The sequence below is a fragment of the Platichthys flesus genome, chromosome 15 (assembly GCF_949316205.1).
Source record: "Platichthys flesus chromosome 15, fPlaFle2.1, whole genome shotgun sequence".
In the NCBI taxonomy this organism is placed as follows: Eukaryota; Metazoa; Chordata; class Actinopteri; order Pleuronectiformes; family Pleuronectidae; genus Platichthys; species Platichthys flesus.
Genome location: NC_084959.1, coordinates 21,953,489 through 21,980,802, shown reverse-complemented (window position 1 = coordinate 21,980,802; position 27,314 = coordinate 21,953,489). Strand labels below are relative to the sequence as shown.

The following is a 27,314-nucleotide window of genomic DNA, read 5'->3' as shown; positions in this document are numbered from 1 at the left end:
CAGAGCTCGAGGTTGATGGTGTTTCATCGTCAATTTCCCTGGTGGAGGTCACTGAGGTAGTCAAACATCTCCGCAGTGGCAAAGCCCCAGGGATTGATGAGATCCAGCCAGAAATGCTAAAGGCTCTTGGTGTTGAGGGGCTGTCATGGTTGACACGCCTATTCAACATCGCGTGGGAGTCGGGTACAGTGCCAAAGGAGTGGCAAACCGGGGTGGTGGTTCCCCTGTTCAAAAAGGGGGACCACAGAGTGTGTACCAATTACCGGGGTATCACACTTCTCAGCCTCCCTGGTAAAGCCTACTCCAAGGTGTTGGAAAAGAGGGTTCGGCCGATCGTTGAACCTCAGATTGAAGAGGAACAATGCGGTTTTCGCCCCGGACGTGGAACTACGGACCAGCTCTTCACTCTCGCAAGGATCCTGGAGGGGGCCTGGGAGTATGCCCATCCGGTCCACTTGTGTTTTGTGGATCTGGAGAAGGCGTATGACCGGGTCCCCCGGGAGAAACTGTGGGAGGTGCTGCGGGTGTATGGGGTAAGGGGGTCTCTCCTCAGGGCCATCCAATCTCTGTACTCCCAAAGCGAGAGCTGTGTTCGGGTCCTCGGCAGCCAGTCAGTTTCGTTTTCAGTGGGTGCTGGTCTCCGCCAGGGCTGCGCCTTGTCACCAATCCTGTTTGTGATATACATGGACAGGATATCGAGGCGTAGTCGTGGTGGGGAGGGGTTGCAGTTCGGTGGTCTGAGGATCTCGTCACTGCTTTTTGCGGATGATGTGGTCCTCATTGGATCATCGGCTTGTGACCTTCAGCACTCACTGGATCGGCTGGCGGCCGAGTGTGAAGCGGCTGGGATGAGGATCAGCACCACTAAATCTGAGGCCATGACTCTTAGCAGGAAACCGATGGATTGCTTACTCCGGGTAGGAAATGAGTCCTTAGCCCAAGTGAGGGAGTTCAAGTACCATCGGGGTCTTGTTCGCGAGTGAGGGTACTATGGAGCTTGGCCGGAGAATCGGAGCAGCGGGGGCGGTATTGCGTTCGCGTTACCGCACCGTTGTAACGAAAAGAGAGCTGAGCCGCAAGGCAAAGCTCTCGATCTACCGGTCGATCTTCGTTCCTATCCTCACCTATGGTCATGAGGGCTGGGTGATGACCGAAAGGACGAGATCGCGGGTACAAGCGGCCGAGATGAGTTTTCTCAGAAGGGTGGCTGGCGTCTCCCTTAGGGATGGGTGAGAAGCTCAGTCATCCGTGAGGAACTCGGATTAGAGCCGCTGCTCCTTTACTTACAAAGGAGTCAGCTGAGGTGGTTCAGGCATCTGGTAAGGATGCCCACTGGGCGCCTCCCTTGGGAGATTTTCAGGCACGTCCAGTGGGGAGGAGACCTCGGGGAAGACCCAGGACTAGGTGGAGAGATTATATCTCAACACTGGCCTGGGAACGCCTCGGGATCCCCCTGTCAGAGCTGGTCAATGTGGCCCGGGAAAGGGAAGTCTGGGGCCCCCTGCTTGAGCTGCTCCCCCCGCGACCCGACCCCGGATAAGCGGATGACGATGAGTGATGATGAGTGTTTGTTAATGCACATCTTTTCTCCTATCTAGGATCTTCAATGGCTTTGATGGCCTGGAGATTGTGAAGACTGCATCGCTGTCGAAGCTGGTGTTTTTTAATGTGTCCGACGGAGATTACAGCAACTACACCTGTGTTGCCCTCAACAAACTTGGGAGCTCAAACACAAGCTTCCTTTTGTTTGGTGAGTACTGTATAGTTATCTGTTTGTGCAGGTTAAGTTATTAAAGTAACATCAATTATGATAGGAAACTAAATGAAAATAGATACAAAGAAATATTGTTTTCAAGCCGTGGACCATGGAGTATTTGGTGCTGGGCTTCAAGATTGTCACTTATTCATACTGATTCGACTAAAAAAGTTTCTTCAGGCTCATGTTTTTAGTGAATTTGTTACAGCGGCAGCATTTCTGGTCAAGGATGCCAGAGATCATTGGTAAAATCCACTGTTCACTTGTTTCTCAGTTCAGTGGGTGGGACTACACAGTCAGAGGTCTGGTCTATAGAATCGGCTTTTGTTGTAAAACACGTGGTCGCTCTGGATCAGATCCATTAGGGATGACTGACACGTGTGGCTGCAGATTGCTGCTGCTCAGTAAAATTCACAGAGTGTTGTGAAAGTCGTGACAACATCTGTCTGCACAACGCCGTCCGTTAAAGGACATTCTAGTGGTTCCAGACAAAAGTTGTGAAAGTATGGGCTGCTTCACTAAGAAGTACCAAGGATCTGAGACATCTTAATGGAACCTGTTTTCAGTCTTAATGGTGATCTCAATGGAACCTGTTCAAGGACCAGGAGTAAGAGTGCATTGTCACACTCACATGGCTGAATGTAAATTCCTAAGAATTTCATTTGAATAGCACTTTTCCAGTCTTATCGACCACTCAGTGTGCTTTCAAGTACCAGTCCCATTCACCCACCCTGCACATATTCATACTGCTGCACTTTTTCCATCACACACCATCCACACACTGCTGGCCCAGCCTTCGGGCACACTTTGGCGTTCAATATCTTGCCCAAGGACACTAAGGGGAGCCAGTTATTGAACCACTGACCTGAGCCAAAGCCACCTGAACGTCCAGCAGGAGAAACACTTATGCTTAAATGCTGTGAGCTGCACAGAGCAGCAGCAAACCTGCAAGCTAGAAAATATTTTGGCTCATGTGCTAGGGGAGCAATCTTCATTCAAGCGTATGGGCGCCATCCTGAAGTCCAGTATCCTTAAATAACTCGATGACGTAGACGTTGAACGCAAAGGTCACAGCTGTAAGGTGGAATGGTTAATTATGTCAGTGATTAATTATGGTGCTGTTGTTTTCCTAGGATGAGATAATGCTTATTTTAAAGGTGTGTAAGATTTAGGTGAAAGGGATCTATTGACAGAAATTGAATATAAAATAATCCTAGTTTTGATTTCACTTTCACTTGTTGTTTTCTTTACCCAATAATATGCCCTTTATATTTAAATACGTTATATATACATCAGGAGCAGGTCCTCTCTACGATGGCCCCAGTACAGTAGCCCAGAATGTACAAACTGATAGTGAACTGAGAGTGAGAGTCTTCTCTGGACTTTAGGCTGTGTCCTCCTGTGTCTGCACAATCACCATCTTCATCTCCTTTGCTGCAGATACCGACTTAACTTCTTTTGTTTGGTCCATTCCCACATATCATTCATCCTAGAGATTAAAAAACAAACAAACTTTAAAGTAAAATGAAAGACTCCGAAAATAACCAACAACCTTTTTACAGTAATGAAAGACGTCTTCAACTCCTGTTATCAAATATCAGAGCTGTTCCTGTGGGCTTGTTTCAAACCAATGAAATAACTATATGTCCTTTTTTAAATCAAGTGTGCAGAAAATTACTTTTGTATCAAACGTGAGTGAGAATTAAGATGTTATGGATTCAAAATGAACCTTTCACACCCCCTGCTTTCTTATCAGTTTAAACTCTACACTATGAAATTGTGTGGCCGACATGTAAAAGTCTATTCAAGCAGCTTAGTTCTCATGCTTTTCTCAAGTGTTTCCAGTGATGTGCAGCAGTTCTGTTTCCAACTTGTTGCTCTGTTTCATTTGTTCCCCTGGTGTAGTGGTAATTGAGCCCACTAGCTCAACGCTATTGCAAGGTTAGTATTCTGCGCCAGCATGCACTTGAGCTGTTGTGGATCGAAAGTATTAACTGCATGCTGGGATTTGACTAACATTACCATTTTCACAAACTGGATGCAGTGTCACTTGATTGTTTCTTCTGTGTTTCACAAGAAGAGACTAATCATTTCCTGCCTCTTTGATCCTTTCAGAATTGCTGTGGTTTGATGACCCTTTGTTCCTTTAATGACCTGATATGTTAGCACTGCCATGTGGCAATATTTGTATCTTTGTGAAAATGGTCAATGTAGCCCGTTGCACTAATCCTGTCATCTCTTTCCTTTGCAAACCTTGCTACCTCTCCATTGGCTTCATTTTGTTTTTTGCATTCTCATTTTACAATGTAAGTATTTCTTTTCTTTCATCATCACCATTTCTGCTTGTGTGACTGTTTGAACATGTTTATATTGTATTTCAATTTGAAAAGTACACAGAAATCAAAACAGTGAAAGCCAACACAGAGAGCTGCAAAAGCTCACTGCAATGTTTCTTGTAACTGCAAATATTGATTGTAGATTTTAGATTTGTGGTGTTGATTATTCTTGTGAATGTTTCTAGAAGTTTATTTTGAACATGTAAAGCTATTGAGCAAAGAGCACCTCTCCCATTTAATGAGACCTTATGAGTCGTGGTTGCAGCATCTTGAAAGCAACCTGACGCTATTGATGACAGAACTGTATTAATGGCTTTGATTTTGACTGAGTGAACGTCATTATTCTAATTAGCCATATGCAGGATTAGGGATAATCCACTGTGACAGGGTAATTGGATAGATGCCCCAAAGGAAACTGTGGTGAACTCATGGGAATCCAAAGGAAATGAGTGCTCATTGTGTGACAAGCTTCAAAGAAAAAGTTCAAATTTGTCCTCAATCCTCGTACAATGCTTTCATTTATTCAGCCCTCGCTTCATCCCTGAAAAGAGCATGATGAAAATATCATGTGATTTTCACTCTTGCGTCATAAAATTCCATTGAATTTTAAAACATTGTAATACTTAGCAATACCTGAACGCCACAGGTGCCTGAACTAGTTAAAGATGAAGCTTATTTTTGAATAGAAGTTACCGATTTTGGATTTCATTATTGTTAAATGTAAATCTTCCATGTGTCTCCTTAATTCCTAATATTTATTCTGTTCTAATGGAAGAAATGGCAACATGCAGAAAAAGTGTGTTTACATATACTGTACTTACTTCCTTTTACACTATATATATACAAAAAATACTTATTATTAAATGTACTAAGAATTGAATAACCAGCACATTAATATTAACATACGTTTGCTGACTCCCAGTTGCAACTAGCAAAAGCAAACCTTTAATTGAAAGCGTCATTATACCTCCTGTCGGTTTTAAGACCAGTTTTCATCCCCTCAAATGTGTAGATTACCTTCTTTCAGCAATAAATGCTGAGCAGTGCCAAGTTGTTATCCTTTTAAAGTTCAGTACAGCATTTGATGATGCAGACCATGTCATTTGATGGTCACACACAGGTACTATCTAAGTGTACTTCACCTCCTCCCACTAATGGAAGCATTTACTGTAGCCTTTGTATCATCATCATCATTTTATGTGCACTTTATTTATAGTTCCCTACAAAAAAATGTTTTCTCCTGATCTCGGGTACCTGCTTCCATCAACCACTATCGTCTAATAAATGCAAATGAGAACGGATTTGCAATACTGAACTGAATGTTTCACAAGACTTCACTATAGCAATGATCAATCTGAAAGAATATATCAGACTGTGAGGCCTTTATGACATCTGTCACCAATTAACATAGATTATTTCACAGATACTGGCATATTTGGCTGCATTTTGAAAGCAATATGCACTAAAAATAAATAATAACAAAACAAATTATGACTGATGGGGGGGGGGGGGGCATTAATTATGTTAAGTGGGAATGTTTATTAGTACTTTGGGGGTTTGGTAAATGTTGTGTGTAGTTGTTCAAATCACTATGGACCACAGTCTTTGCATGACCTTAACTAAATGCTGTGAGTAAGTTAAATTGACAAAAGTATTGTAGCAAACAATTACAATTTGTCTGAAAAATTCAATTGGCTTTTCCAAATTGGTCTCCATGTAGCTTTTGGGAGAAAGGTTTGATTAATCTACAAATTAAATTTGTTGCAGCAGAATCCATTACAATTTAAGTAAATTGTGACTTCTCCTTCAGACAGAAAAAAAAACATAAAATGCCTCCATATTGCTGGTATGGTGTCATTCAGGTGTCCTCAAGCCCCGGCATCATATCGGGCTTGAAACAGCGTCATGTACACCAAGTTTATAACCTAAAATTTCCTCTGATAAACTTCTTCGCGGCACGTTCAGGTACCCTCGGGCCCCTTCGAACGCCACAACAAGGTGCGTGTTTTGACTACATCCGCTAGCATCGCCTCTTCCTGTGGACTTCTGGGGTTTAAAGTGTAAAATACCTCGATTTGGGTCGAAAATGCAGTTCAGGGCATGCAGACACTTGGATGAAACCACACGAGCAGTATGAAAGCATTGTGTGTTTTTTTACTGTTGATTTATTATGTCTGAAGAAGAGGTCGCCTTGGCTGTAACACTGTTTACCCCTGAGACTAAGTGTTTTGTGGACTCAAACACTTCACTTCACAGAATAAGTGAATTTTCATTTTTCAGTGTACTATCGCTTTAAGTCAATACTAGCAGCTAGTTGATTTAACCCTCCCCCAGTAGTGATAACACTATGGTGAAACCTAACCAGTTGTCTTTTATCTTTCTTCTTTCTCCCTCCATTCAGGACCGAGAGCAGTTCAGGATGGTAGCGGTGGCTCAATGGGAGTGCACTTACACACCTGTCTCCTCCTCCTCGTGTTCCTGCCCCTCCTGCTCAAATTTTAAAGAGGAATGGATTTGAACATAAACGTGTGTATGTGTGTGCGTCTGAGTGCGTGTGCGTGCGTGCGCACATTTGCACTTGTGAGTTTGTTCTTTTGGTTGTTTTTTTTGTTTTCAACCAGAACCATAAACTGATGCACAGTGAGTGCATGAAGTACACAGCTATGTAATAATGTTGACACATTAGAACATAATATAGATTCATCATCTTTTTTGTGTTGATTTACTTTTTTGTTTTAGTTTTTAAAGTTGTAACAGATGTTTCATATCTTAACTGAATTATTTTGGATCTTTTTCTCACTAAATTATGGTATTCTGGATTATCTCTTTACTCTGTAAAAATGTTCTATTCTTTAAATGAGGCATTTCTTATTCAAATGGAATTGTTTTAATTTTAACCACATTGCATATTCATCTCAAGTCAAATTTTTTGTAAAAGAGGTGAATGTTAAATACCTCAAAGTCAAACAGAGACAGTGAAACAGAAGGAATTGAGGCTACCCTGAGGCTGAAAGCCGGGTATTATCATATTTTAATGTATAATAATTATCATTCAGTCTGGTTGAAAGCAGAATTGTTTTTGACCTCCATGTCTTTTTGTTCTCATCATTATAGTGGTATACTTGCAGTTGTGACATGCTAATATTTAAATTTGATTTCTCTGTTTTGTTTAGTTTAAAAATGTTTGAGAATGGTAAATATGAAGCTGTAATTATAAGGACAAATATCCTCGTTTAACGGCTTTGTTGCATTTTTTTTTCTTTACCAGTACAGTTGTACACAATAATTGTGTCAAGAATAATTATGTTATAATTAAGTGGTGAAAATGAAGGGAGGCACTACTCAGCTTGTGTGGAGTCAATGTCTGACTTAAGTAATGCAAATTGACTGATGCTGTCGCTACTTGTTTGAACCTCATGCAATTTCTACACAACACGGTTGTTTGAAAAAAATGTTGTTGTTCATGTTACAAACCAGCAGTGGAAGATTAGAGACCACTCAGTAGGACCGTGTTAACAAAATAAACACTGCATGTATTTAGACACCAAGAACCCAAAGACTTAGGAAGTTTATACAGCATCATACATCACACATGTCTGTTTCCTTGTCTCAGCACCAAAATAAGAACACAAACCCCATGCTTAGTGGTGTTGTCTTATCACAAACATGTTTTGATGTGGTTGATGGGGTTGATACCTTTTTAACCAAAATGTAGTGTGTGGAACATGACTGCACATGGCAGCTCTAGGTTTTACTGCCACGAGAAAGGATTGCAGCCTTGGCGCACGCTAAGGGAGCCAATTGCAATAACTGAGATTCACCAGAGGTCTGTGCAAAAAAAGGCTCAGACTGTGCTTATCACTCACTATATAGCCTGTATTATCCCAAAAGACCAGGTCTATAAGGAGCATTGTTTCATTATGGAGAAGGATCAGGGCAGTATCCCAGGCAGTAAACGTAGGCCGCACATCCGTTATACTTCCTTATTTTGTTGTGAGTGGGAGGATTTTATCAGGACAGTAAGAATTAAAGTTGGCAACTTGTGTTGGCAAGTGATTCACACCAACTGCCAGATCGCACTCAGCCCCCCCCTCCTCGAGAGGGGAAAAAGAGCTGCAAAAAAGGAAGGATTTGGTGTCGGGCTACTTGTTCAGTAATGTGGAGGAGATTTTTCATTTTTTTGGGATAGCATCAATATCTTGCAAAGTTCACCACTCTTAGAGTATTTGTTCCTCAAACACAACAATCTATGGCTGTTGGGTTGTGTGCGAGCTGCACTTCACGCCATTTGACCGAGTGCAGCTGGGAAGCAGTTGTGCGAATCCATTAAACACGACATCAAGCAGGAACAGTGAGTTAAAACAAATGAGTGTGCGTCTGTTCAGTGGTGGTGCGGTGATCTACTTCTTCTAACAATCTAACAGCGCCGATTGTGTGTGTTTCCACATGTGGTTATTTCTAAATGCATACCAGCTTGGTTGAAAGACCCAACAGGATACGAGTAAGGCAGAACCACGGATTTATGTTCACCTTTTTTCTCTTTTCTAACAAGAAAATTAAATTCTTAATTTCCTGAAATACTGGTTACTTTTTTTCTTCATACCTCATGGAAATAACGAGGTTTGTGCTCCTTGAGGTGAACTAAGAGCCACTATCCAGATCCAAAAAGCATGAAACAGATAGGGCCATTATTGATATTGGTCAGGGTAATCATCAGCTGAATCCGACAGGCTAATCATGGTTTCCACAACCAAGACAAAGGAAGACAGACTGCACACTATCGTTCATCTCCAGCACTGTGATGGTTGGATTTGACATGGTAATTTTTTACGTCCTGGCTTGAAGGATGGTGCACAGGATCTCTCGTCTGTTGTGCATTGTCACTTTATCACCTGATGAACCACCTCTAAATGCTGCTGCACTCTAGAGGAGTAGCGGGCCGATTTTAGCCCCGATCCGCCCCTGCCAACATTAGTGGAGGGGTTTCAACTGGAGGTCACTCTGTGTCAGTTACCTGCCCAAATAATCCTGAAGTGTGGGGGGGCTTTACAAAATAATATTAATGGTACCGATTGAGTTGGAGCCTCCATGATCTTGAATAATCCAATCGGATCTTGAATATCAAACATCTTTGCTATTTAGAACAATTGGTTGAGGGCGAGAGAGCTAGCTAACTGCAAAGCGTCATCATCTGGATGTTGTGTACTTGTATAGCTTTGACTAAAAGCAACCATTAATGTCCAACACGCTGCAAAGTGTTTACCCATTTTCAGCCATGACCACATCCAAAACAGACACACAACGTTGGTGTAGGTCATGTTTAATCACACAAGTGTTCCACTCTCTAGTTCAGAAGGTGGCGGTTTTTACGCCTGAAGGTTGTTTGCCACCCACCAAATAAAAAAACTGAAGAAGAAGATTTTGCCAGATTCTGTGAGATTTCAATCCTCTGGAATTCCCACTGTGAAATTGTTTCCTACAAATCGCAAGTGTGTGGTCTAATGTCCTGGCCAAATTTTTCATTGTGTGTGTTCTGAAGATTAAGAATCTCTTATATCTGTGGTCTCCCACATTTTTTTTAAATCGGTCAAGAGTAAAAAATCCTCTAGTGTGCAGCAGCTGTGTGATGACTGTAGTGCGACCACACCTAGAGGAGGCCTGTACTCGAGCCCCTTGGTATTCGAGCCCCTTGGATTGGTTTCTGTGACGTTAGCTGCTGTTAAAAGGCACAGACACTCACAGCCTCATCACTTGCAGTTCACTGGAAAGGCTGAAAATTAACTGATTGTGAAAACAACTCCCTAAATTCTTATCCTGGAAATATCAATTGACAAACACACACACTGCATATATTATATTCTTCTCACATTCTCAAACACATGCCACCCATTCTGTAGGGTAAGGCAGTTTAATCTATATATATTTTTTGGCCTAAATTGTGTAGAACTGCTGAGTCTAAGCTGGGTCATTTATTTAATTTCATGTTTGTTTTTGTCTTCATTTCTTTACTACCTCTGAGCAGTTGTTTAGCAATGTGTCCAATTTATAAATGGCACAGTAATTACCATACCTTGAAGTGAGTTTGATCTGGTTATGGATGTGCATATGTGTGCACTGTAATGACAGTGTCAGAGTGATGCTCATTCACAGAAACCCATGCTCTACCACGCACCTGTATTAGTCAGTAGGTGTTTTACAGGACAGGACAATGCACACAGCAGAATGTTAATGCAGTTTATTGCTTTGTCCTCTGTTATTGTGATAATGTGTTTGTTTTTCATTTTCCCTTTAATTTTAAATGCAATAAAGTGTCATTTGTTGCAAGCCAAGCACACCATTTCTAGGACAAGCCCATGTAAGTGCTTACCTTTAGAGAAAATGTGGATTTGTATAAACCAGCAGGGTTGCTGGCAAAACATAACAAGTTGTGCATTTCTAGATAACGTGAAAACGAAAGTATTTTCTTGAAAATCAAAGGTGTGGAATTGGTCGTATAGCTGACTGACTTAACCGAATATATCCACTCAATATTAGCTCTGCCACATGGCGAATCTGGCAGTGATTCAGAATGGAGACTGAATTTAGCAGTGCAGATAACAAACCAAAACTGAGCACAGTGAAATTCTACATTTAAGTTGCATCATTAAAAGGATCCCTGCTAATTCTCAATACCAAGCAACAATGTTGTTTATGAGCGCCATGAGATCTGTGGTCAAAGACAACATGTTGCAAACTGGGCTGAAGAAGCATCACGGAGGAAAAGAGCAGTCTGATCTGGGATCTGAGGATGAAGTCCTCTGCCTTTTCACTGCTGGAAATCCTGCAAGATCACATTTGCCAAAGCTTTGGCCTTGGTCTGAGCCGCGTGCAGCCAAAAGGAAAGCATCATCTTCATTTTCTTGATCTGAAATCCCTGCTTTTCCCAATGTGTAAGAAGAGAAGACATGGAGAAATCCTAGCTCCTACTTTAAAGCCTGTGTAATGGATGTCCAGAGATTTGTTTGTATGTGTAAGAAAGCTATTGCTAAAACACAAAAATGAATTAGCACATAATAGTGGAGTTAGATGGTTTAACTGTTATCATAATTTTTATGTTCAGGATCTTTTGGGCAGTTCAGAAATCACAGTTAATGATGCACTGTAGCCACACTTAGTATAACCCCTCACCTTATACTGTAACCTCATGAAAACTAGAGTGCATGTGGCTCTGCAACTGATTTTGTGAAGAGCTGCGTTAATAACACGCTGAGGGTCACCTTTGACACCCGCCTCTGCAGTGACCATTTGCATTTAGTAGACATACAAGCTAAACGGACTGTCTTATTCCTCTGCCTTCATATGTCCTGCCGACTTTTGGCACCACCAATGAGTGTAAGGTGCCTTGTCTGCCTATGAATCACATTGTGTGTAAAGGCAAACATTGAGGGACTGTCCACCTAATTAGGACTAAGAGCTAAATGCAGTGCACTGCTTATGCAGCCAGGCTTTTCGGGAATAGAGTGTAAAAAAATATTATTTTGCTCCCATGCTGAGCAACAGCAGCATATAACATCATCATGGTCCAGCAAAGTGTACACCAGAAGATAAAATACCTGTTTTATTGGGGGGGGGGGAACTTCTATAACACAATTTGCTTCTGCACGGCATAAACAAAAAAAGAAATCAGACTCTGTGCATTCTTATTAGAGCAAATGCAAATGCTCCACATTCCCACCACGCTTGACTTCTCAAAAAGATATGCAAGATGCACAACGATCCCCATTCAAGCCAAACTTATATCGATAAAACTCAGCAACCCGTGGAAAGGATGTCGTAAATATTTCGGGTCCTTTCCAAGATCGAATCGGAAAACCGCACTAAAAAGGCCTGAATACACTTACATTTTCCTGTCTCTGTCTGACTCCAGTCATCCAATTCTGAATCACAGCCCATGAAGGCTTATATTTTGGCAGTAGCGCTGCATATTTATGTTGATATGACCAGTTCTACTGACTGTTTGAAGACTGCATAGGGATTGCAGGGCACATTCTTTCGTTTGGTCCAATCAAGCAGTTGTCCAGTTGGAGCATGGGCTGATTGGAAACACTGGGTATATATCTTGTCTTTGATTCCATAGGTGCAAAGTAAGCGAACAGCCTTTGAGGAAAATTTTATACCATTCAAGAAAATAATGAGCTTGTGTTGCACTTACCAGATAGTACTATTAATTTTAGGTGTCGTGACATTTGTGTGATTTGCATTGCAGTCTGGAAGAGAGGATGTTTGGATGTGAACTTTGGATGGACATGCAAAACCCAACCTTTGTCTCTCGCTGCCAGGATATGAGCACAGCAGCCACAAGAGGTAGTCCCATCATGTGATGTTTGCCTGGCTACAAGTTCACAGTGCTCTCTTCGTTCGGGCTGTTCACAAGCGGAGGGAGACATTATGCTGTTTGACTCCCTGCATTGTAAAGGATTGTTGGTTCATATGTATTTTCTTGATGACACGTGTGTGTTCATATTTAAGACAATAATAATAAAATGTTGTATCTTAACTTCATGTGTATCGAATATTATTTGTGGGGCTTTATTCACTGTCAATGGATTATTCTACTGTCCATTTGAGCATGTAACATCTGATGTGCTGCCATGCTGCGCTGCCAACAGACTTTTCCAAGCGACCAAACAGCAGAGTTCCTTAAAGTTGCACATATCCAGTAACAAAGCAAACCTATTGATTTCTGTATCCCTGAGAAGCCCTGACCTTGGACTAAGCTCTTTTTGGTCGGCGTGCTACATTACAAACTACGGCTAACTGCAGCGCTCTAAATGACACCAGTGTGTGTTTGAGGCTGAACACAGTGTGTTTTAAAATGTCTGCTACATCAATTATGTACAACCACAGCAAGAGACCTTCCATAATGCTCTGAATCGTTTCTTTCCCTCCGCCATGAATGTTAATTGCAGGCTGTAGCTGCATGCAAAATGCAGTTTCCTAGTCTCGTTCATTTTCTGTATTGATGATACATGTAACAAGACACTGCGGTCTCTGCTGTGGTGTCCCTGGCATTGATGCTTGTGACCTGGAGCAATGCTTCACAGTGATAAATAATGTAAGGCATGTTTATGATATGTACAGTATTTCAGGTTTGTGGTTTTTGTTGCATTTTCTGAGCAGTGATGAGGAGGAAAGGAAAAGGCCCTGACAGTTGATACCCTACCGCTCTTGTTCAGCCTCAACAAATATTTAATTCATGCAAACATCTGCTCTGCAACTGAGAGTTGCTCCGTACACCAGAGACTAGTGGAAGGCAGTGACGCTGTTCGAATGATAAAACACATTTTATTTGCCTTATATTAAAGGCCAGTGTTCCTAAAATCAGAGGTAAAACAGAAATGCAGAGCCTTTCCTCTTTTAAAGAAAACAAACTAAAGCAAAAAAAGGTTGGACCCGAAACCACTGTGCAGCAGCTTATTACGGGACACAGTCACATTGTCAGGCAAACTCCAGCTGTCACAGTATATAATTATGATGGGTGCAACGGAGGAAGTCAGACAACAAAGTACATAGAGCGACAAAGTCAGTGTTAGGAGGAGTTGTGTGTGTGTGGCTAGATGGTGTCTGATACGACGAGAGATGGAGGAGCAGCAAGGGAGGTTTTTGTTAAAGACCAAGATGGCTGCCATTGATGTGGTGAAATACTTTCAAGCCTCTATCGCAGCTGTATTAAATAAATCAGACAGAAAACCTTCTAAATGAGAAAAACAAAAAAATTGCACATAGAGCATTTATTGATACTCTATTTACATCCAGAGGCATATTGGTTCCTGATCTATTCGCAAATAGTTGTTATTTTTCTTGTCTTCATCTGCAGAGGTTACCTGAATGTTCTGGAAAAAAGATAGCATTCCACTGTTCTTATGTCTATGTGACCGCTGTTTCCCATAATTTCATCATTCTGTATGCAAATTGACCCTCCGTATCGATTTTTTACTTTCCCAACAATGTCCGCGCACAGCTATGTAAGACAATTACTATATATACAGTATATATATATTATAATATATTGTGAGAATTTATGTTCCCAATTATTATTTATTTGTCACCCAGACCATTGTGCACTATGAGCATGTTTGGGTCTATATTTGAATACTCTCACCTAAGTGTCCAAGAGCTCACAACTGGAAGTGGTAGTCTAACGTTCAGTCTATTTTCCTCACAAAGTGGGAGGCCACTTATTATTGTTATTGAAAAGGCTTCCATTGGTGGTTGCAAGTTTAATACAGGGTTCATGCAAACCAGTGCTGTGAATGAATGTGTTCCAATTACAGTACAGTTTTACATTCACCCATTCACACACACATTCATACAGTGCATCTGTTTGCAGCACTTAGTTATTCTATGGGGGGGCCATTCAGGGTTCAGCATCTTGCTCAAGGACACTTTGGTATGCATATGGGTCAGACTGGGGATCAAACTGCCGACCTTCAGGTTGGAGGACGACCACTCTACCCCTCAGCCACAGCCGCCCCATAGCCTTGCATAGTCCAAAATGTGAAATGTCAGGAGCAGGTGATAATGTGTGTATGTGTGGGTGTAAACGCTAACTGGCTCCGAGAACACTATATTTCGCATGGTGGCCTATACGATCGCCCCCACTCACTCACAGCGACACAGTGAGATAAGAGGTGCAGCTTGTTATCGTGACTCAGCTGGAAAGTTACTTTGTTGAAGAACAGTGGAAACAAACAGGGAAAATACAATTTCCACTATGGTCTAATGCTTCAGGATCAGAGTAGAAGCAGCAGTTGGTTTGCACCATGCTGGACTTTCCTGTGTCCTACTGCCACATACCTGCTGACCTGCACTCGAGCTAATATTACCAACACTCATCACAAGTTACTAGAACTTGATCAGTACATGAAGTTTACTTTGTTTGACTCACTCCAGAGTTTGTGAAGCTGCATTTAAACATAATGTGCGCTCTCAGTACAACACGAGACGTGCACAGTCAGGACTCAGCGTTAAAGTGACTGGATGATCCAGAGTCATGATCCGACACCATCAATTTATAACTTACAAGATCGTAAGTATGTCATCTAAATCATGACCAAAAGAACGGATAAAATGAACATGAAATTATACATTTTTGGAGCTGTGAACTTTGTTATTTTTTTCTTTTAATGAATTGAACTTGTTGGTTTTCATCTATATGTACTGAACTTTGAACCGGTTCATTTTAAGTGTGATCTGACACAACACTGAGCAAGCAAAAGGTGAAACAGAGCTGCTATGACAGTCTCATCCATTTTGTAATCTCTGATTCTTCCCTTCCCAAAGAATGAAGCCCAAATTCCGAGCTAACAATATCCTGGAGCCAATCCCTGCTGACATTAGGCGGTAGCCAAACTCTGGACAGGTTACCAGCACATCACAGGGCTGACACACAGAGACAAACCTTCACAATTAGGAATGATTTAAAGCAGTGGTTCTCAAACAATATCTAGTTTTTTTTTTAAACGACCACTGACCTGTCACTGGTTAGTGAAAGCTCCCTCAGTGGCCAAGTGCAAGGGGCTGAACTGACACAGCCAAATCAAATATTGTTTCGTTCCTGATCCACCAATCAGAAGAGGAGTGTTATCATTTGAACGCGAGTTGCACTTACACTTCTGAGTATAAAAGTAACTGCAGGCATGGTCAGCGCTCACCCTCACTGAGACGACACCCTGCAGAGTTTGTGCGATTGCTTTTGTTTCCTCTATCATTCAGATATTCACTGTCTTTTCAAAGACTAATCTAAGGCGTAATTTGCTCCACGGAAGCTAACTTCTTCCAACTGCAGCTAGCCCTTTTCTCCTTAACACCTACCTTTACATCTTCAATCATCCACCGTGTTGCAACAAATAAATCACCAGCACTTGAATACTATTCTGTGCTGTCCCTGTCTACATTGTGTACTGTTCGTTTTGTTAGGAACCATTGCCTAGCACAGTCTTATTCATTATTTGTGTGCCAGTCGCTCACAGCCACACATACAAACACACTCACAAGAGGGGAGGCAATCTTTAATGTCCTCGACTCGTTCATCCAAGGAAGTGGTTTGGGCTAGGGAAAGTGTATTTGCCTCCGCACAGATGTTCTGTATGGGCCTAACAATTACAATAGTCTAACCTTGACATGTGAGGCCTATCAATAACAATATGCTATCTATCTATCTATCTATCTATATATGGAGGTGTAGTTGAGGGCGGCGGTGGCGGGCAGCGGGGGGACCCCAACTACCCCTAACCAGCTTTGGGGGGGCCTAGCTTGCAAAAGTTTGAGAACCCCTGATTTAGAGTCTCTCTTTGTGGGGGTGAGAGAACCCACAAAAACCTGCTTGCAACATGCAGACTCAACACAGAAAGAGAGAATTTTTAACTAGGAAACCTTTAACTGTGAGGCAACAGTGCCAAGTGTTTACATCTAAATATACATGATTTATGTATGCAATCTATATAGTTATATTATATTTATAACTTCTATACGTTTTACATACACACACACACACACACAAACACACACACACACATGAACAAAGTAAGATAATATTTATTGAATGTATCTGTAAATGTTCACTGTCACTGTATTTCATGGATTTAATAACTGCTTCCTCCAAAGCTCTTAGTTTTGATTAGGGAATGATCATCGATATTCATTACCATACTAAGATACCTACAGCGATAGAACAAGTAGACTCATTCCACCAGCAGATATACTGTGGATGCTAATTGTCAAACAGTAGGTACAGTACTCATTTTGCACAGCGCCCACTTAGAGGCCCATAATAGGCAGTGAAGCACAGAAATTTCTTGCTGTCTCTCCACCCTCATGCTGTACTCACTGTATTTCCACTTAATTAATGTCAAAATGGAGTAGAAAGGTTTAGGGATCTTGATTTTTCTTTCCACTCTCCTCATTTCCTCCCTCATTGAGGCGATTAGACGATCTTAATAGCTGGTAAACATCTTTTGATTGGCCTGATTGTCTCACTGGACTATGAGTGCGGTGTAGGTGAGCGGAGGAGAACAACTGAGGCGGAATAGTGCAGTGCTTATCACAGCCAAAGAGAATAACATCGAGAGGAGCCAGACTGCAGCTTCCTCTATGCAAATTCAGATGAAAGAGTTGTTAAGTACACTCACAGTGTACTTAACAACTCATAATAATTTACATAAATGCAGATTGTGAGGGAATAATTTGTATTTTTCAACTACAGGATTTATGAACAGCTTGTTATTGAGACTTTCGGATAAAGTCATATTTGGAAGAGCAACCACCTACACCATGGTTTTCTTCAGCGAGCCAAACACTATGGTAGTATTTCACCTCTGAATATCCAGACCTGGTATTGGACTCCCAACACATGTTCACTGTTGTATTGCTTCATCCCAGCTCTTCAGGACGGGTTAAGATCGAGGTCAAGTCTTCCCCTTCTTCCTACTTCAACGGATAATTCCCCAGTGACTGCAATCTAATGGAGAGAAATTCCTAAAATGGGCTGGTCGGGAAAACATTTTCCTAGATGATACAACATTTCTGAAAACTCTACATACTCTGAGATCTCTTTATTGATAATGCCTCAAATTTTCATATATATACAGGTGAATAAATAAATACAGGACTCAATCAATCCACCTAAACATGCTGACACATTAGTTGATGACCCACACAAGACAAGGGCTTGAGACAGCTTATTGAGTCAGGAAAATACATCACTGGTTCTCATCATGTATGTTTTGAGTTCCTAATATTTGCTCAGCCAGTAAGGTGTGGCAATTTCCAATGCTATGGGGGTCTCCCAACAGCATCCAGAGACAAACCAATTGCTTTTCAGCATTCTTTGTATTTATTATGCCTCTTAAACCTGAGGAGTAAGCAGCTAACAGCCCTGAGCTGCGCTGATTACTCCCCTGGTACAGGTGGAGGTGCTCTCTGAGCCACCTCCACATACCCCCATCACCAAAGTCAGGCAGGGAGCCATCCGGCCTGACCTACTTTTCATTGTTCTTTTTATTTTTTAAATGGGCACCAACATAAAATCAAACAAAACTGCAATTAGAGTGTCCATTAGTCCTTGCTTAGCAGCTCAGCTCTGTCTTGTATATATCGCATCTATCCCTCAGTGGCATGAGATTTTATTTCGGGGGGCAGATATCCCCCCTCTTCCTTTGCGAGCTTGGGGGTCTCTAATGATATATCCACCATAAAATCGGATATTGTTTTGTTGCCTCAGGGCAACAATGTTCTACAAGGGTACTGATACAACAATTTGTTCTGTTGTGCTTGTAATAAGTTTAAACCTGCAAGCAAGCAATAGATGCGTTAGAAAACGCTTTTTGTTCCACAAATATTTCCAACCACTCACAATTAGAAGCTCAAATTCTCAAACACTTTTATAAACAAACTTATCAGATCAACACTTCATGTATAAATACACCTCATATGTCTTATAAACATAAACTAACATTCGCAGGACTGTCTGGATGTGTGTATTTGAATCAGTTTTCTCTTTTTGACCTCAGGAAAACCGTGGTCGGTGGATGTGAAACAGAGGTGGTGTGCACAGTCGCTTTCCACCTCTACCTCCTCATCTTCAAACAGGCATCTGTCAGACAGCAGGGAACACACATTTGAATATGTCACATACACTGCATCGACTGACCATGCATGCAAACAATCTCACACACACGCATGCAGAGGGATTGCCCTTAACTTGTAACCTTGTCCCAGATAATTATCTTTAATCTATTTCCTGTAGGTAACTCTATAGAGTATGCATGAATCTAGGCACATGGCCACACCCACATCAGCCTTCCATTGTATTAGACACGGACATGTCTGAAGAGCTTACAGATGAATATTGTAGTTTATTGATACTGTCTGGAGGAACTGTGCTGACTTGTTCAACTGGTTCTGATATATAAGCAGGATTTTACTTATTTCTCTTTTTATTTAAAGGAGTATTTAGCCTGAGGTAATGTTTCAGAGACTGAAAGAGTATAAACAAATTGTTTCCTTTGGTCTCCCTACATGGGTGTGTTCTCTTTTTTGTGAAATGTTCAGCATCTTTACACCTGTTAACGTTTGTATTAGTAGTCTTTTGAAACATTCACGGGTGGCTAATTAAGAGGGGATAATGAAAATCACTAATTATGCCAAATTACACTTTCCACAGAGATTTAGATTACTTTAAGTGTGAAACACAGTTTTCAGTTAGAATTATAACTCATTATAAGATTTTAAGATAGAAACTGCATGCCTGTGATGGAGACTTTAAGATTTGTGAATAAAAACTGCTTACCCGCTACAAGAAGCAAATGTTATAACTGTTGTGCAATAGTAGGTAGACTTGACGTTGGCTAATTATTAATAATCATGAAATATGATCATTAAAATAATAAAATATTATTTATTAAAAATAATTAAAAATGATAAGATCATAACTTTCCGTAGAGGGGCACCACCCTGGTAACAGGGACCAACGAGTCAATCTATACATATCAGTCTCATAATGATAAATGTCAAATCAATAATCTCAATATTTAATAATTATTTAATTAACAGTGAAGGCTTCTAAGTTCGAGCACAGGCAATCATAATCCAGCTGCAATCACATACATATGCACAAATAATCACAGACTAGAGATACTCTAATTACAAAAGCATTTATTAAAGGGGAAATAAAGTTATAATGTTATTCAATGATTCATCATTTTAACAAGCTCCGATATTTCAAAGATAAACACAGCAGCAGCACTCATCACAATTCAGAAAATACATGTAAAACCGACGGTCTACCTAGGGATGTCTGTCTCAGTGTGTGTGTGTGTCTGTGTCAAAGTGTCTCTCTGTGTGTGTGTCTATGTGTGTGCATGTGAAATAAAGTTAGTGTTATTTAATGATTCATCATTTTAACAAACTCCCATATTTCAAAGATAACAGCAGCTGCTTATCACAATTTAGAAAAACACATGTATTCATCTATGTGTATCTGTGTGTGTGTATCTGTCTGTGTCTATCAATGTGTCTCTGTGTCTGTGTGTGTGTGTGTGTGTGTGAGAGCGAGAGAGAGAGAGAGAAAAAGAAGGGGGCGTGGCGATGACGCAGTCACGTGGTGACGTCACATCTAAGATGGCGGCCGATTATGATTCGTGGAATCAAGGCCTAAAAACTCTCAAAATGGCGGATTGTCTACAAAACAAGATGGCGGAGCCGTTATGAATTTAGAGCCAGAATGGGAGGAGAGGGAGAGAGGAGGCGTGGCAATAATATAATCAAAATGGTGGTTTAACTTGCGTTATTCAAAATGGAGTCTATGTTATTGAAACCATGTGGCCGGAGCTCACACTGGTGGTCGTCACATGAATTACACCAAGGGATTTTTAGACAAAGATAATTCTTTGTCTCTGCTTTGGCGTTCGGCCGCATGGCTTCCAGATGTGTCCAGCCTCTCTGAATATAGATTTAACTATGTTACATGAACTGTATTCTAAATACAGATCGGATGTGTGTATAGGTCGGTTTAGAAGGAGAGAGAGAGCATAAACACTGGAGACTCAGCGGTCTCTTACAAAACAAATACACTCAAGTATTAAAACAATACGCTACGTATTAGACTAACATCTGCCCAGACAATAAAGCCTCTTACTGTACCACCCTCGCGGTGTGCGTGCGCGTCGGGCCAGTGAATCACGTGGTCTCTCAAGCGGGGCTCCGCTGCTGGACCAGACAAACAGCGGATTTTCTCGTGCTCCCCTGACGGGATGAACGTCGTCCTTCTTCTTCAGGGATGTGGAGCTCGTGCTCCTCAGCGGAATGAATCTCGCGCTTCTGCAGGGGACGGCTGTGGAAGCCGTTTGTAGATCGTTGGGAAAAGTGAAACAGTCTGAGATTGTTCCGCGTGCAATTTCCTGTTTTTGTCTTTTAGAGTTAAAAGAGCAAAAGTCCTTTTGAAAATAAAAACGTCGACTGAGATAAAAGAAAAATAAGGAAATTTATTCAAATAAACGTCTTATCGCCTCCATTAGCTTTCTGAGTCGTGTAGTTCGGCCTCTGGAGGTCGAATACAACTTGAGCAGTGGAGTGAAAGGGAAGAGTTAAGAGTTAGTTGCCTCCTTAAGCATCGGGAACCTCTGGTCAGACCTGTAAGGGCCTGGTGGGGACATCTGTGCTGGGGTGAAAAAGAGAGATTAAAACCCTACTAACCTAAAAGTTCTGGGACCTCAGCACTCTTATACCACCTGAGGACTTCCTGCTTCCTCCGGAAGTGGTCATAGGGTTCAGTTGGCTCTCAGCCAATGAGAATGTCAGGATTCCGACCTTAGTGGGCGGGGCTTGGAACTCAGCGGGGGTCCTGAAGGCTCTTCATCCTTGAGTGGAGTTGAAGCAGTGAAAGTTAGTTAATTATGAGGCAGAGAGGCATAAATGTCTTCGAGGCATGAGTCTAAACAGAGAGAGGTAATTGTCTGGGCAGACAGGCTAAATAACATATATTCTAAAACACGGCACACACAGACCTCATTTACATAGCACTACCCAGTGGTGGGCAGGTCAAACTGGCAGGAATATCACAGGTGGGGAGAAATTGCATAAAATGTCCATAATTCAGTGTAAGTAGTCAAGTGATCAAATTTATTTAAAATTAATGTAACACAGAACCACTGTCATTTTATGCAGTTATAGTAGTTTCTCGTCTTGTTAAGCCTTACAGGATCTCATCTCATCTCATTTTCATCCGCTTATCCGGGTTCGGGTCGCGGGGGGAGCAGCTCAAGCAGGGGGCCCCAGACTTCCCTTTCCCGGGCCACATTGACCAACTCTGACGGGGGGATCCCGAGGCGTTCCCAGGCCAGTGTTGAGATATAATCTCTCCACCTAGTCCTGGGTCTTCCCCGAGGTCTCCTCCCCACTGGACGTGCCTGAAACACCTCCCAAGGAAGGCGCCCAGTGGGCATCCTTACCAGATGCCCGAACCACCTCAGCTGACTCCTTTCTAAGTGAAGGAGCAGCGGCTCTAATCCGAGTTCCTCACGGATGGCTGAGCTTCTCACCCTATCCCTAAGGGAGACGCCAGCCACCCTTCTGAGAAAACTCATCTCGGCCGCTTGTACCCGTGATCTCGTCCTTTCGGTCATCACCCAGCCCTCATGACCATAGGTGAGGATAGGAACGAAGATCGACCGGTAGATCGAGAGCTTTGCCAGCTCTCTTTTCGTTACAACGGTGCGGTAAAGCGAACGCAATACCGCCCCCGCTGCTCCGATTCTCCGGCCAATCTCACGCTCCATAGTACCCTCACTCGCGAACAAGACCCCAAGGTACTTGAACTCCTTCACTTGGGCTAAGGACTCATTTCCTACCCGGAGTAAGCAATCCATCGGTTTCCTGCTAAGAGTCATGGCCTCAGATTTAGAGGTGCTGATCCTCATCCCAGCCGCTTCACACTCGGCCACCAGCCGATCCAGTGAGTGCTGAAGGTCACAGGCCGATGATCCAATGAGGACCACGTCATCTGCAAAAAGCAGTGACGAGATCCTCAGACCACCGAACTGCAACCCCTCCCCACCCCGACTACGCCTCGATATCCTGTCCATGTATATCACAAACAGGATTGGTGACAAGGCGCAGCCCTGGCGGAGACCAGCATCCACTGAGAACGAAACTGACTGGCTGCCGAGGACGCGAACACAGCTCTCGCTTTGGGAGTACAGGGATTGGATGGCCCTGAGGATAGACCCCCTTACCCCATACTCCCGCAGCACCTCCCACAGTTTCTCCCGGGGGACCCGGTCATACGCCTTCTCCAGATCCACAAAACACATGTAGACCGGATGGGCATACTCCCAGGCCCCCTCCAGGATCCTTGCGAGAGTGAAGAGCTGGTCTGTAGTTCCACGTCCGGGGCGAAAACCGCATTGTTCCTCTTCAATCTGAGGTTCGACGATCGGCCGAACCCTCCTTTCCAGCACCTTGGAGTAGACTTTACCAGGGAGGCTGAGAAGTGTGATGCCCCGGTAATTGGCACACACTCTCTGGTCCCCCTTTTTGAACAGGGGAACCACCACCCCAGTTTGCCACTCCTTTGGCACTGTACCCGACTCCCACGCGATGTTGAATAGGCGTGTCAACCATGACAGCCCCTCAACACCCAGAGCCTTTAGCATTTCTGGCCGGATCTCATCAATCCCTGGGGCCTTGCCACTGCGGAGATGTTTGACCACCTCAGTTTCCTCCACCAGGGAAATTGACGATGAAACACCATCAACCTCGAGCTCTGCCTCCAACATAGAGGGCGTGTTATTCGGATTCAGGAGTTCCTCAAAGTGTTCCTTCCAACGTCCGACAACCTCCTCAGTTGAGGTCAACAGAGTCCCATCCTTACTGTACACAGCTTGGATGGTTCCCCGTTTCCCCCTCCTGAGGTGCCGGATAGTCTTCCAGAAACACTTTGGTGCCGACCGAAAGTCCTTCTCCATGACCTCTCCGAACTTCTCCCACACCCGCTGCTTAGCCTCCGACACGGCAGCAGCTGCAGCCCTTCGGGCCTGTCGGTACCCTGCAACCGAGTCAGGAGTCCTCCAGGATATCATATCCCGGAAGGCCTCCTTCTTCAATCGGACGGCTTCCCTGACCACCGGTGTCCACCACGGTGTCCGAGGGTTACCGCCCCTTGAGGAGCCTAAGACCCTGAGGCCACAGCTAGCCGCCGCAGCTTCAGCAATGGAGGCTTTGAACACCGCCCACTCCGGCTCAATGCCCCCAACCTCCACAGGAATGCCAGAAAAACTCCGCCGGAGGTGTGAGTTGAAGATACCTAGGACGGGGGCCTCCTCCAGACGTTCCCAGTTCACCCGCACTACTCGTTTGGGCTTACCAGGTCTATCCGGAAATTTCCCCCACTCCCTGATCCAACTCACAACCAGATGGTGGTCGGTTGACAGTTCCGCCCCCCTCTTTACCCGAGTGTCCAAAACATGCGGCCTCAGATCAGATGACACGATCACAAAATCGATCATTGATCTTCGGCCTAGGGTACTCTGGTACCAGGTACACTTATGAGCACCCTTATGTTCGAACATGGTGTTTGTTATGGACAATCCATGGCTAGCACAGAAGTCCAATAACAAACGACCGCTCGGGTTCAGATCAGGGAGGCCGTTCCTCCCCACCACGCCTCTCCAGGTGTCTCCATCGTTGCCCACGTGGGCGTTGAAGTCACCCAGCAGAACTACGGAGTCCCCTACTGGAGCCCCATACAGGACTCCATTCAGGGTCTCCAAGAAGGCTGAGTACTCTGAACTGCTGTTTGGTGCATACGCACAAACAACAGTCAGAGTTTTCCCCCCTACAACCCTTAGGCGCAGGGAGGCGACCCTCTCGTCTACCGGGGTAAACTCCAACACCGCGGCGCTCAGCCGGGGATTTATGAGTATCCCCACACCCGCCCGACGCCTCACGCCCTTGGCAACTCCGGAGGATAAAGAATAAAGTCCAACCCTTATCCAGGAGTACGGTACCAGAGCTGAGACTGTGCGTGGAGGTAAGCCCCACCAGATCTAACTGATAGCGCTCCACCTCCCTCACAAGCTCCCTCACAGGATGATCGTGGCAATTAAGGTGTGAAAGGGTGTATATTTATAATGACACGGTTTGTCTGATAACACTGTATTTATTATCTCTTTGTTTCTTTCACACAGTGGCGAGGTTAACAGATCCACCAGCCTCAGTTAGTATATTTGCGGCTTCTCAGCTACATGAAGCTTCCAAACACTTGTTGTCTTCGGTCATTGGCAATGATGAATTCCTGGCAGAGTTTCTTCCTGTCCAAGGCATCAATCCTTTCTTGGTGTATGTGACAAACTGCCACATTGTTCAGGCGTTTCTGCTTCATGCAGTTGCGAAGCCAGGTCTTCAACCTCCTCAGTGCACTGAAACTCCTCTCGGCTTCAGCAGACGATGTTGGAACAACCAACAACAGCCTCACAAGGACCTCCACCTGATCAAAAAGACCTCTGGATTCAGGCAGCATGCTTCTCAGAATGTCTGCAGCTTCTGTGCTTGACATGTAGGTGTTCTTTGACTTAAACATGGCTAACTCAACATCCAATATCCTCCTATTGATCTCTGGATACCGGTCCACAATGGCATCACTTTTTCCAGTTACAAGTACATTCTCCAACTTCTGAAGAACTTCAAGGCTTGTTTGATGAAACTGCTCTCTGAATTGCACATCTGCTGTGTCAAGCATCTGGAAGAACTCCCTTCTGAAGTAATCAACAGAAGCTGCTGGGGCATGTGCTGCAGCTTCACCAGCTAGGCGTTTCGGTGGCCTGCGGATACGAGGCATTTCAATTGGGCTGATATTTAGTGAGGTGACCAGCTCTGTTGCACTGTCAAAGATCTGTTGGAATGTTCCCTCTGTTCTTTTCTCTTGCAGAGCTGTCTTGACATAATGTGCTGCAGCCTGCATGCCCGCAACTGTGATGGTTCGCTTTTGTAATGATTTGTTGAGGCATTCCATTTCCTCAAGAACTTCCATAGCGAGATGGAGTCCCAGCACTGTGTTCCCTTTCTGGAATCTGTCAAGGAGACCATTTGCCTTTGTAGCTGTTTCCGAGCCACCGGTTGAAGCCATCTCCTCCAAACTGAGCAACACTGCCTCATACTGTTTGAGGACTGAATGGACTGCTGCCACTCGCACAGTCCACCGTGTAGGACACAGTGGCTTCAGAGTGGTAAATGATCCATGTTCAGATGTGGCAATTTTGCAGAAGATGGTCTTGAACTTTCCTGAAAGTCCAAACAGATGCCCCAATTCATGGACCCACTGGAGTGCATCACGGACGACAGATGAGGCTGCACAAGTTGCCTGTGTTATCAAATTAACACAGTGAGGACCACAGTGTATGAACAGTGCCAGTGGTTGTGCTTGTCTAAGATAGGCCTGTGCACCAGCATATTTTCCGGACATATTTGCTGCTCCATCATATGTCTGTCCCCGGAGCCCATCGAGAGACAAATTGAGACGAAGCAGCACATCTTTGGCTACATTTGCTAGGTTTTGTCCAGTTGTGAGCGACACTTCATATAAACCAACAAATACTTCATGAGGAATTAGGTCGTGGTCAACGTAGCGAAGACAGATTGATTCCTGTTCGGTCCTGTTATGTCCTGTGTTCCATCAATGATGATGGAGTATTGCAACTGTGGTTGTGATCTGATTTCAGTGGCTATATCTCTGACAATGTAGTTTGCCATTATGCTAAACATCTCATTTTGGATTTTGGGGCTTGTGTAATCATGAGAACGTGAATTAAGCCACTCGAACAGCACGGAGTCATCATCTGATCTCAACTTGAGTAACTGAGAAAGATTTCCTTCCTCAGATTCATTGCCTCTGAGAGCCAGGCCTTGTCTGCCTAGGAATTGCACACAGGTCATGATCTACATCAAGCATGCCCTTGCCTTTTGCTGTGATGCTGCCAATGCACTAGAAAGCTGAGAATTAATTGGATTTGCTTTTTGACAATGTGTAGTAACTGCAAGCTTATGAGACTTGCTTTTTATATGATCTGTAAATTTCTCCACAGCCTTTTTCCAATTTCTGAACCCAGCAGAGACAAATGCTGAATCAGTGTTTTTCGCCAGTGAAGACTTGTCAAGTTGAAATGCTTTTACACAGTAAAAGCACAGGACTCCATTCACACTATGAGTGTAATGAATCCAAGGAAATTCTTTAAACCATTTCTCTTGGATGTGTAGGGTTCTGTTTGCAAGTTTTTGAACCGCTATTTCTTTTGGATTGGGCTGATATGGCTGAGTTATCTGATCTGGCCCTGCTCTTCCACCTTGTTCTCCTTTATTGCCTGAGCATCCACTGACCCCTGGCTGCTGCTGATCCAGCTAAGATAGACATAACAAAAGGTGGAATATCTATGAGCAACTTATAATTTAATTAATTACAATAATGACGTTGAACTTTGTTGTTGATGTTTGAACTTTGAAAGCTCTGATACAGATTATCATCACCCTAACATTTGTCACAATGTTTAATCTCATAACTAACATATGTTTATTCTTTCAACCTCACCTGTGAGCCTCCAGCCTCTTCTCCTCTACCTCCTCCAGCATCTCCTCTAGCCTCTCCTGCTCTCCCTCCTCCAGCATCTCCTCCAGCCTCTCCTGCTCTCCCTCCT

At 43.3% G+C, this 27,314-nt stretch overlaps 1 protein-coding gene across 5 annotated transcripts in view; it reads left to right on the top strand.

Annotated features, from left to right (window-relative positions):
• The window catches only part of ntm (neurotrimin), a 376,487-nt gene extending 369,050 nt beyond the window's left edge, over nt 1–7,437 (top strand). For 3 of the 5 annotated variants that reach the window (XM_062406741.1, XM_062406744.1, XM_062406740.1), the window contains 3 exons: nt 1,599–1,750; nt 3,662–3,697; nt 6,494–7,437. In XM_062406741.1, coding sequence (XP_062262725.1) covers nt 1,599–1,750; nt 3,662–3,697; nt 6,494–6,594 — 289 coding nt within the window. In that variant the 3' untranslated portion in view covers nt 6,595–7,437. The remainder of the gene's footprint in view (nt 1–1,598; nt 1,751–3,661; nt 3,698–6,493) is intronic. The other 2 variants (XM_062406742.1, XM_062406743.1) reach the window with 2 other exon arrangements.
• Nucleotides 7,438–27,314: the final 19,877 nt, after the last annotated feature.